Raw genomic sequence first — 12,511 nt, forward strand, 5'->3', positions numbered from 1 at the left:
CCTGGTTCCCCTCCCCTCTGGGACCACAGTGCTTCCCCGACTATTCCATACTAGTCATGCCCCGCCTTCACCATACTTTCCCTGCTGTCGGTGACCATGAACCTGCAGGTGAGCTCGCCCTGCCCAACGAGCCAACTCTGTACCATGCGGTACACGGCCACCATGATCTCCCTTGCCGTGTGGGACTCATCCATCACCTCACTTCAAGGGGAGCCCACCAACGCCCTGACTGATGGCACCAGTGCCCTGTGAGGGAGAGGTAGGCATGATCTCCACCCCAGCTGCTCCAGATGTCCAAGGTGAAGTGCAAGGCTACCTGCGGCCCTGCCTTCCACAGCTCTTCCCTCACGTACTCCCTGCAGGCCTCATACAGGGAGGGCATCACCGTCGTGCTAAAGGTGGTGCATGCAGGCACTTGGTAGGATGAGGCCACAAGCACCATGAGCCACCTGAACCCTGGGCGCTCAACAGAGGAAAAGGGCTGGCCATCCAGAACAAGCATCTCCCCAGTGCTCTGGATGACCTCGCTCGCCTTGGGAATGCACCCCACTTTGTTTCCGCCTTTCCCCCACTGGTCCAGGGTGGCCTGCCTCTGCTTTGGGGGGATGGGGGCTCTAGAGCTAGAGGGGGACTTCTTTTTGGGCACGCTCCCACTGGTGCTAGACTGAGGAGAAACAAGAGCAAAGGGGTCCTGCCTCCTGAGATGCAGCAGGATTGCCATGGTGGCAAAGTGTTTCACCTCCTTGCCCCAGCTGATCTGCTTTCAGCAGTGCTGGCAGGTAGCATACCTGGGATAATCTGCCACTTCAAAATGATTCCACACTACACTACCCACCCATTTTTGGGTGATGATACCACCTTATCCCCTCCTCAGCAGGCAGAGGCACAACAATATGAGAAGCTGAGCCACCTGCCCCCACAACCTCTTCCAAGCTGCCTTCTGGAGAAGGAAACCTGCCTCCAGGGGAACCCTGAGGGGTGTGGGGCACAAACTCAGATTCCCCCTCCTTCCCCAGAATTTTCTTGGCTATGACACGCAGCTCCCCTGCTTCCAGATCCAGCTCCTCCTCTGCCACTGGAAGGCTCATGCTGGCAACTGAAATAGGACTGGCGACCATCATGCTGCTGATGGTTGTGGTTAGTGGTGGTGCTGCAGGTGCAGACACAGCTCCCACCTCCTTGCTCCCACTAGCAGTATTAGACACCTTGCTGACAGGAAAGAGGATGTGTCTATGTTGCGGGGGGGGAACTTGCAGCTCTCCCTCGCCTGCCCGAAGACTTGGCACCTGCCTTTCCAGCACACTTCATGATGTTTGGTGTGCTGCAAAATGTGTGTGTGTCTATGTGCTATAAATGTAATATATGTTGTGCTTTCCAGCAGAGTGATGACACACTGTCAGGGAAAACAAAGATTTCTTATTTTGGGGGGGGGCAGGGAGGGGTGGGAAGACAGGCTAACAAAAACATAAGAGGATTCTGGGGGAAGAACAACCTGGAAGGAATGGATAGCAATAGGGATGACAGGCAAGGGTAAATAGGAAAGGACTGGATAGAACTTGGTGGCAAGAGACTACCTACTACCAAGTCAGAGCCCTTCAGACACTGCTGCTGCAACAGAGAGACAGACAGCTCACAAAGACACACAGATGAATTCACACAGCCTGACAGGTTGTTTCTATGTCCCTCCCCTATAGCACTGTGATTGAAAGGTAACTCAGGGAAAGATCACAGTCACTGGCCAGCTACAGATGTCAATATCAGAGCAGTTCCCCCGCCTTTCTCAGTTTCTGTTTCCTGCATGTCTGCCTTCCGAAACTTCAAATCTTTTCTGAATTGATTCAGTTCGGACCTTTTAATGGGTCTCTCGATTCAATTTGGATTTGGAGATTCAGCCACCAAATTGAGCCAAATCTCCTCCAAAACGAATCGGCTACCAAACCTTTGCACAGCCCTATAAGACATACTCACAGTTATCAAATCTAAAACAATGAGTCCACCTAGCAGATTATTGCTTCGAATAGCTTGATTTTTTTAAACATGAATTATCACAACTAGAATTATTATTCCACTATTTCAACTATTTCCAGTATTTTGTGCAAAGCAGACTACTTTCTGTCAATGTCCTTAACAATTACTGTAATGTTATTCTACAAATTTTCAAGACCTACTGTTATACAATGTACTACGTAATATGGCTTTAATTTATTATTTTAATTATTGTAGGGTCTAGAATACCCACTAATGGAAAAGAACCTCATTGCTGCCCCATGCAGGGGGATCTCAACACTCTCCCCCGGCGCTGTAGCAGGCAGGACAACTATACACCTCCCCGCACAGGACATTGGACAAGCTGCCTCAGCACTTCACAGTTAAACCTATATAACTGCCAGCACAGCAGAAGAAGCAGAGCTCAGCCACTGCCAAGTTTAGGGGGCATACTGCCAGGCAGCAGGTAGGTGGACAGCCTCACACAAGCTTCACCAACTACCACAGCCCAGGGCTACCTTTTGCTTTTTCACAAGCACTCTCTGAGCAAGGAACATTTTGGAGGAGGTTCAGCCCCCATCCCAGAGCATATCCAGAAGCCCTCTTCTGATGGCTAAAGACCAACTGTAGGTCTATGCCCCAGAGTTTTTCAAAGAGTTCATGGGGGCTCAGCTCCTCAGGAAGCAGAAAAGCTCTATCTCCTGTCACTGGGGGACAGGCAAGGCAGTTCTCCCACTGAGACTTATGCAAGTCTTGCACTAACTCATCCTGCTAGAGGATTCCTACAACTAGGCCACACCTGCCATGCACCGGTGTCTGTGCTGAGGCACATGCTCCTGCCCCCTGACGTGCCAAAGCCCTGTGCCTCCCATGCCTGTCTTCCTCCTGGCATCCAAGGTAGTCCATCTAGCCACTTCCATCTAGCCATCCAAGGTAGTCCTGGACACTCCTTTAGCCCCACAGAGCACCCAGCCACACTGACTCTAGGGGACTGGGTCACTCCTGGATCTGGGTGACAAAGCCCAAAAAGATCTGCTACAGTTGCGGCTCACACAAGGGAAATTACATAAGGCCACCCAGAGCTCAGCAGATCAGCCACTCCACAGGTGAGTTCTGGGGGTTGGAGGTGGATACTGCACCTTAGGGGGGCAGGGGAGGACACACTAAGAGAGAAATGCCTCACCAGTCAGCCTTGCTACCATCACAAACTTACACAGCCAGCTAATAAACATAACCTCAGGTCAACAGCAGTCCCAATCACATAAGCCCTCACAGGTCAGGCAAGGCTGGTACAAACAGGACTGTGACAGCTTGCTGCTGCACTACAGGCCCTGCACAACTGCTTTTTGCTGCCATGAGCTACAGACAGCCTCATGGCCAGGGCTCTCTGGGCCTGAAGCCACATCCAAATGGCCAAGACCACGGGGTGCAAGAGCATGTCATTTGATCTCCAGCCACCCTCACCCACTCCTTCCACAAAATTTCTACCCTCTTCCCTATCCCAGTGACCAGGCGTCCACTGCCATCCCAAGAGCTAGGGACAGACATTACATATAAACCAGTTTAAGTGATCGGAAACTGGTTTAAACCTGTTACAAAACAAATGTTCAGTGCACATAAACCAGTTTGAAAATGGCTGAAACTGGTCTGCGATAAACTTAGTTGAATGTAGTATCAGACTTAACTAATTTGAGTCAAACCAGTTTATGCAATCTGTTCCACACCTCCTGTTTAACTTAAACCAGAGTCCCCCAGCATCCCAGATGCTTTGCAGCCCTGGGCTGTGTTCTCTGCTCCAAAGCAGGGCTGGCTCCACCCCTCTGCTCCCTGGCTGGAGCTCTGGCAGAGACCGCAGGCACAGCATGGTCTTCTTGGCTTCTCCCTCCCCCGCACCTCCATACCACTCGCTGCTCATGCAGGGATTCCCCCCAGCCCTCTCCCACAGCATAGATCATAGCCAGCAGGTGGTATACTAGCTAATGCTGAGAGATGTCCGTGTAAAGCAGGCAGGACAAAGGCAGACAGAACAGTGTCCACTTAGGGCTTTTTGGAGCTAATCAACAGGTCAGCTGGTAATGTCCCTCCACATTCCTTCCTTGGAAAAAGCTGTTTAATAGCTTGAACTAATGAGAGAGACTTTTGTTTTCTTGATGGGATGCTAAATGCTCTGTTATCAACTCCCTGTGTAACTCTGCTGTTTAACCAAATGCTGTGCAATTCCCTGATAGTTTCCCCACTGGTCAGGAGCACCGAGGGAGGGAACCCCTCCCTAATCAGTGTATCCTGCTAGGGCCTGGCCATGCCCCCCATCAGCTCAGCACTATGAAAGGAAAGGGAGGGCTGCTGTAGCACCCTCCTGGCTTCAAGCCTGAGCCACAGCAGGCATGTGCCTGCATTTCTTCAGTCTAGAGGGGATGTCTGTACAGTTACAAAGTGATTCAGTCTAGCCAGGTTAGACTAACCGGCAAAAATTAAATCAAATCAGGCTCAGGCTTTTTGAGTGTCTGTCCCTACCCAAGGGGTCCCCAGCCTGTTTAAGTGCACCCATTCTCAGTCCTTGGTTGGCTATCCCAACCATACCTAAAGTGTTCCCGTGTCCCCCTAAGGCCTTATCTACTCTCACCCCCGATCCATACAGCTATCCTGCTTGCTCTGCAACCGTCTGCCTGCTCTGCCTAGGATTCCTCTCAGTTGCATCTCTCATACTACCTGGCTCTGCTCTGTCTGCATGTCATACTCCCCACAGGGCCCCTTTTATACGTGCAAATTGGCTGCAAAGGGATGCAGCAAATGTACCTCCTGGAAGCAGCAAAACCCTGCTAGGCATTGTTTTAGCATAACAATGGTTTTCAGTCAGTGTACAGCCCAGGCAGACTGTGCACAGGCAAAAGAGAATTTCTCCAAGGTGTAAGTGACCACTGTTGTCTCCACAGATCACAGGACACTACACAAGGCAAGCTCAGTGGCTATGCAGACAAGTTACTGGGTAAACTGTATCCACACAGTGCACTTAAACCCTCAAAGTATGACTGAAGTATGGGAAAATAGCACTGAGATGGGCAGGTATGCAAGAGGCAATTAAGTGGCACTTCATCCATCAACTTGACAAAACAGGATTCTCCCCTAGTGCTTTCCAAATTTGCCTTAGCTTCCCAAAAAACAGATATCCCTCTAGCGAGTTTATTTCAAATTACAGACATTTGTTCTATACCCGAGTCAAAAAACAAGTGCCGCATAATATTAAATGCAATTCATTCATTTCATTATTAAAAACCCGTTCAATATAATATACACTACAGTAAATGCCAATACTTATAGCAACAACATTAAGGTGAAAATAAGCAGGGCTCTTGCCAAAATTAAATCAGAATGCAAAAGGAAAACAACTTACTTTTTTGAGAGCACAAACTTTTAAAACTTTTTCATATTTTTCTTTTACATATTCTTTGTCAAATAGAATGTTACTCCTCACTGTGCCAGAAAAAACCCAGGGCTGCTGAGAAACATAGGCAGTTCTTCCTCTAACATTTATTAAACCTTCATCTTTTGGCACTTCACCAAGTACAGCACTTAGTAGAGAAGACTGGAAGATATTTTTTAAAAAGAGTTAAAACCATTTCTTATGAAGGCAGTAGACAAAATTCAGAAAGACTCCTCATGCACTATTTGTGTGTTCAGAAAATAAATTCTGCACTTTATGCAAAACAGGCTTGATAAAAAATTTCAAAGGCATCCAAACTTCTGTAAATGGGACTTAGGTTTCAAAGTCCACCAAGTATTGTTGAACTTTTGTCCTTTACCTGAATTACTGATTGCATTTAAAAATATAATTTAGACAATTTACTAAAAAAGCATTTTATTGTACTAAAAAGGCCAAATTTAATAATGCAGTGAATTTAAAAATTTTTAAATTTAACTTGTTTATTCAAATAAGTACAAATTCAATAATACATTTCAAATACATCCAGAAAGTAGAATATCTGGGAATGTACACTTCAAACTTTATTCCTCACTGTAAGTGGACTTTGCAAGCTGGTATGCACATATAACTTCTAACACCACAAAACATAACTGTGTTTGTGTATTTTCAAATTCATAAGTCTACAATGTATACAGTCAATAAAACTGTAAAGCAACAATGCAAAATAGAGCAATGCATTAAGACTTACTTTCCCAGCTCCTACAGGGCCAATCACAGCCAATAATTCTCCTGGTCTGACAGTAAATGAAAGCTGTGCAAGTGTTGGGACTCCCACGCTCTAAAAGTTTGTTAAAGAGAAAAAACCCACTTTTTAATTGTCTGGAAAACACATATCCTCTTTAATACAATGAATGATGCATATAAATTAGGAAATAAATCTCAACTTAAAAAGATTCTTTAAAATTCCTTAAGTTTTATCTATTTCTAGTCTATATCTACTTTACCTTATATTGTTTATACATAAGGATCTCTGGACATGCTTTGAATCTCTGCACCCAAACTATAACTGTAATATTGCCTGTTTTACTAGAAATGGAAAGCATACCTTAACCTATAAGTTTTTCTAAATGATAAATTCTATGAACCTGATGCAGCTACTATTGATGTCAGTGGCTTTTGAATCAAGGTATGCCTCTAATCTGTATCTTCCACAGCACTACGCACATCAAATAATAATTTAATTACAACAATTCAAATAATAAGTATAAATAAAAATAGATGGTATTACAATAGTGAGAAAGGACAAACTACATTCAGCCAGTGTAAGAGAAGTGGAGTGAAATAAGAGGTCAGCACTTTCAGTACAGAAGGCGATTATGCCCAAAATCTAACATTACTACCCCCTGCCCCAATCATTTGCCACTTCTGAAAATGTAAATCAAATAAAATTAGTTTAGTTTCTTTGCAAATATTTACAGGGACCAAATCATTCCATTTTTGTTTTTTAAGAATGTAACGTGGAAGCCAATCCTGTCTCTCAAAGTTCATATAAGAATAGTACATCTCTACATTATTTCCAGATCAAGATAGTATCCGAAAAGCAAAATACATTCCTTGCTGATCTTGAACTCTCTTGGTGTGCAGAATTAAAAAAAAAATTTTTAGTTGTATTATCCTCCACTAGGTGGCAGCAACAGGACATCTTTGACAGTATGTTACACGTTGATTTCTCAAGCAGACAAACATTATCAGCTGATAATGATTTCACTGTAGTTACCCCAATTTGGGCCAGATCTCCAGCTAACATATATGTTTATTTTAAAGAGGAAAATGTGGACATTGACTTGTAGATGTGGGCATTGGTCCGCATGCCTCAGCTGACCTGCTGCTGCACTTTGACATTGCCTCAAATGGCCACAGGGTCCTCAGTTTTTCCTGCCATCCAGTTGAGAGCCCCAGAATCAGGGAGGCTGCCATGTCCACGGGCTGCCACTGCCAGGGACTGCAGGCATGTGCACCGTGAGGTTCCGAGAGCAAGGTCAAGGGTTTGCTCAAGTGCCAGAACTGGCACATGCCCATGCCACAGGAACACAATGCCTAGTGGCCAAGAGCAGGCGGCAGAGCCCTATGGCTCAGACCAGGGCTGTGCAGCACTGCTGATGCCCAGATAGGCCCACCAAGGAAACTCGCAGTGGCCAGGAGCAGGCAACAGCTGGACTCAAGCCCCAGAGAGCAGATAAATGCCAGGCAGGGGCTGCTGAGGAGCCACCCCTTACCCCATGGCTGGAGGGGATCTCAGCCATGGTGTTCTGAACCTGGCCGGAGTTTGGGCCCCAGTGGATTGGCTGACCAGGAGCAAATCTGCTCCTGGTTAACACCTACGTGTACCCACGGACACTTCTCCATGTGCTCCAGGGGTGGGGAGGGGCGTGCTTTAATTAGAGTAGCTCTAATTAAAGCGCCACAGTGTCTCGTATATCAGTGTCCCTGTGCGGCAAAGGCACTTGAACTAAAGCTCATTAAAGCCATTTTGAAGGAAGGGGATGCTGATACACAAAATGCAGAGGCTGGCTGGAGCGCACTAATTAGCACACTCCAGCAGACTCGATTAATCGAGCCTGCTCTGGCATACTATAATTACAGCATGTCAGAGCAGCCTCCCAGCACATCTACAAGCACCCTGTATTTTCTGGTAATAGAGAAAAGCCAGTTAGACTAATCTTACACACATTAACCGACTGCATTTGGTGCACATTAGATTAATCTAATGAGTATTAAAGCATGTCATGTAGACGCACGCTCTGTGTCCTACGAAAATGCTGACACAAACCAATGTAGATGGAATTGTGAAGTCTAAGAGTTCTGGCAACATTTATATAGCCTTTCATATACATAAAGAATTTTTAAATGTTTAAATAATATTTGTTGAATGCAGACAACCTCTACAGACTCAAGTTATATTTCAGTTGTGCAACTTTACTTTTATTCGAATTGTTTTAATATATTTTTGATTTATCTTTCATGTATTTTCTTCCACTTTTCTTCAAAAGCAATTTTGAGCTTACAATGGTCTGAGTACATTTTAAAAGAGTAATCTATAACTGAACAGTATAGCTACTATCATAATTTAAAGAAAAAAAAAGAAAATCCTTTCCCATTAGCTGCCATGAACTTCCAGTCTCAACACTGATATACGCAAGAGCATTGAGCTGTCTCCAGACCAATAAGATGATCCACAGCTAGTCATTTCATTAAAATGCACAAAAAAGTAAAACCTGAAAACGTACTATAATCAGTTCACTATAGTCCATACTGCAAAATGTTATATTCTTAATGAGCAACAAATCATATCTGAGCTACAAGAGAAATGCTATTCAATCATGAGAAAAATTAACTATAAAGAAAAGAAGCATTTTACTTAACCACTTTTAAAATACAGTTGTGTCTTAAAGTTATGATTCAGTTAAATTCATAGCATTTTAATAACTGCCATATAATTTTGGCTTTACCTACTGACAAGTTTATATATACAGGCAGTTCTCGACTTCCACTGGCTCAACTAGTGGTGATCCGCACTTGCAGCGCTCCGCCTATGTTATTACTTACAGCACTGATCCTTGCACTTCCAGCATCGCATGACATCCAGCCCGCAGCCCGCAACCCACTCTGGGACTCATAGCTGTGGTACCTGGGTGAGCCCCACACTGCCGAGGTCACCTCCACCTGCCCCAGGATCTGTGCCCAGCCGAGAAGGGGCCTGTGTGGCTGTGAAGCCACCGGAGGCCAGGGCCGGGCCAAGCCGCAGTGGGGCGCAGTGCCCCTAGGACTGGTGCCCACCTGTGCCCAGCTGCGGAGTCACAGCAACCTGTGGGTGGGCAGCAGCTTCACGAGACCCAGCCCTAGGGGTCCCCGGCCACCGCCTGCCCGGTGGTGGTAGCTATGGCGGAAAGAAAGTGGTGGCGGTGAGTGCCCTCAAACTTCCTGCCCCCTCTGTGCTGCTCCCCAGGAAGGTGGGGCACTGCAGCAGGATGCCCCCATCTAGCTGGGGACACATGGCACTCCCATGAGCACAGAGTGGGGCAAGAGCACCAGCCTGTCTTGGAGTCTGGATGGGGGAGATCCTGACAGGGCAGCAGCATGCGGGGCTCCTAGGCAGAGCTCCAAGCTCCACAGAGAAAGGCTTCCTCCCTTCTGCTCAGCAGTGTAAGTCAGGCGGCAAGTGCCTCATGCGGGGTGGGGCCTAGAAATAGCTGTTGCTGCAGCTGGCAGCTGGGTGCTCCAGCCAACACTGCCCCATGCACTGCCCTGGCCCCAGTTGCTCTGCTACTCCTCCATTGTGCTAGGGCCATGCTGGTTCCTATATTGGCTCCATCCCCACTGACATCCTGCCCTAGCCTGCTCTCCTCTACTTGCTCACCGCTCCTGTCAACACATGAGAACTAATACAAACACTTCCACAAAGAATTATTTAGATGAAGAATACTTGCGGCACCAAGTACAATATAGATTTATATACACAGATACTTAAATGGAGTTTTGTGGAGAGAAAATTACCTTATCCCAATAACAAGTCAAGTCTTGAACATGAAGCAAAATACTCTCATTGTTACTCTGCAGCTGTGACCTTAAAGTTGAAATCTCATCAAGGACCAGAAAGTTCTGTAGTAAAAGAAAACACAAGGAAAGGAAAGGAAAAATGCATGGTTTCTGAGCATACGGTATACAAATCCATGTCATCTGTGAGAAAAATACTCCAACCTCAATATCATGTTACTGAAGCCAAGTCCAAGGATTTCAAATTAAATTAACTGCATGTGTACCTATTTTACTTACAGGTTCATCCATAAGTGTATATTTCATAGTTTGGGGGAAAAAACACGCTTATTTTGTTTCTGGATTTCTCTCTCATGAGAGAGTCTGTATCACAATAAACCCTCACCTTCCATGCAGAAAGGAGGCTCTTCCACACCTGTAACATCTTCACCTTGCACTCTCCTCTACATTGGGTGGACCATCATTTAAACAAATAAAATAGCGTATTTTTGTTGGAGGTTTTTTGTTTTTTTCTATTTGGTTTATTAATGAATTCAACTTATCAAATTTTATAACGAATTTAACATTTAAAGATATATCCAATCCCCTAAAACATACATAATGACAGATATGTATCTTCTATCTACATTAAACTAAGTCACTGTTCACAGGAGTCTTCTGTTGTTTTTTCTGCTTCCTTCGGGCCTTGACAGTTTAATATTGTGATGCATCTTTGATCTAGTCAAAAACAGGACAGGAGTGAAGACGAACAGATCACTTCCACTCAGCTCAACTCTTGTTCTAGTCTTTGCTAATGCACCTTCTTAGCCATCTACACTTCAACATGCTTGGCACTAGAGTTCAGGGCAGAGAAAATAAGGCTTCAAACAGTACTGTCCAGAGCCAAAAAACATGCAAGGCTGGCAGGGGAGAGGGGAAACCAACACGCCCAGGACTAGTCCTATCTGCTATCTAAGTCCAGCAGTCCTCTAGCTTGAGCCCTAAATGTTTAACAAACTTTCTAACTCTACCCTCCAAATTCAAGTTAATTCACATTCCTCCAGCATCCCAGGATGCGCTGCATCTCCCCCACAACCACTCCCCTCACAGGGCAGATAGGCTAGCCTTGGCCCAAACTGTCTGCTCCAGCAGAGCAGGGAGGTGTACTCTAGTGCTCCTCACCCCCACCCCCCCCGGGCTTCCGCCTGGGCCACTGCAGGCATGTGGCTGCATTTCCAGAATCAAAACTGTATGTTTGTGTGACAGGAGTATTGCTACTGCAGCCCTTCTAGTGGTGACTCCACCCTCCTGTTACGGGCCAACCACCTGCTTACTCTCCTGCCACGCCTTGATCTTAATTGATTAATTGGTTGATGCAATTAGCAGGAGGCTGCCCCACTTTATGCACCCCGGTGCCAGGGGGCGCAATCTGTGGCTCCCTTTCCTCCCCTACACAGCAGCCCAAGCCTCGCAGATGGTACTGACGTGGTTTTGACCTGGGCCCTGTTGCAACTTGGCCCTCTCCTTTACCCCCTTGGGGCTTCTCGCTGCCCCCTTGCTCTGGGGCTTCCCACTGCCCCCTTGCTCTGGGGCCTCTCGCTCCTCGCGGCCCTCTCTCCAGGCTCCTCACTGCCCACTTTGCTCTGGGACTTCTCACTGCCCCCTCGCTCTGGGGCTGGGGTCAATGCACCCCAAATACTGAGCCCTCTATGGCGCCAAGGTCCCCACGCTCCCGTGGAGCCACTATGAGGCCTCCTCCAACCCCTAATAGCTTCACCCGGTCGTCTGGTTGAAAAAGCAAACAAAAAAACACAGAGCCCCTGGGCTATAACATAAAAAGCTAAGCCGTCCGGCCAAACAACGTTCGATCCCTACCAGGAAAACACTCCAACACCAGCAGCGACCAGGGGATGCTCACACAGTCAGAGTCCTCCCCTCTATCTGTACTAGCCAAGCTCCTCCTCCCTCGGTCACCAGAGGGGAACTGCCCTCCTGGCCTCTTGCCTGAGCTTAAAGGGGCCAGGCCCTGCCCCTTCCTGTCAGCTGGCTCCCAGGCAGTTGTCCTGGCAACCAGCACCTGTTACCCTGGCTGCCCTGGTAACTGACAGCTGGGCCTCCCCCTCTTGCCACTAGGGGTCTCTCCCGAGCTGTTTTCTGCTCTCAGGCACAGGGCACCTGAGTGCTCTGCAACAGTCTGTCTACTTACTTATCAATTCAATCTATGCAGCTTAAACTAACCTGCAAAAATTGAATCAATTCAGCCTCGGGCTTTTTGACTGTCTGTTCTGAGCCTACTTGTGCTAGTTCTAATATGTTTCTTAATCTATATGCATAAACTATCACCTACTTAAATTATAAAAATGTATGTATGAACACCAACATATGGGAGCTTCTACTGTAACCAGCTAACACGGCAATCAAATATCTATATATAAATCATTTTCTTCTCTTAGAAGAAAGAAATTGTTACTTTTGGGCATTTGTACATGCCACAGGGGTTTACTCTGATATAATTCTTCCTAAATCATACTGCCTTAGATGCAGGGGTAGCAGTGGACATAGTCTTCCTGG

At 46.5% G+C, this 12,511-nt stretch overlaps 1 protein-coding gene across 5 annotated transcripts in view; it reads right to left on the bottom strand.

The window, feature by feature from the left end:
- ABCC4 (ATP binding cassette subfamily C member 4) overlaps positions 1-12,511 on the bottom strand; it is a 351,018-nt gene that overhangs the window by 207,166 nt on the left and 131,341 nt on the right. For all 5 annotated transcript variants that reach the window (XM_019524314.1, XM_019524312.1, XM_019524313.1 and 2 more), the window contains 3 exons: positions 9,962-10,066; positions 6,156-6,245; positions 5,378-5,569 (listed from right to left, as the gene is read on the bottom strand). In XM_019524314.1, the coding sequence (XP_019379859.1) occupies positions 5,378-5,569; positions 6,156-6,245; positions 9,962-10,066 (387 nt within the window). The remainder of the gene's footprint in view (positions 1-5,377; positions 5,570-6,155; positions 6,246-9,961; positions 10,067-12,511) is intronic.

This window comes from Gavialis gangeticus, unplaced genomic scaffold (genome assembly GCF_001723915.1).
Source record: "Gavialis gangeticus isolate Ggan-Ray unplaced genomic scaffold, GavGan_comp1, whole genome shotgun sequence".
NCBI lineage: Eukaryota > Metazoa > Chordata > Crocodylia > Gavialidae > Gavialis > Gavialis gangeticus.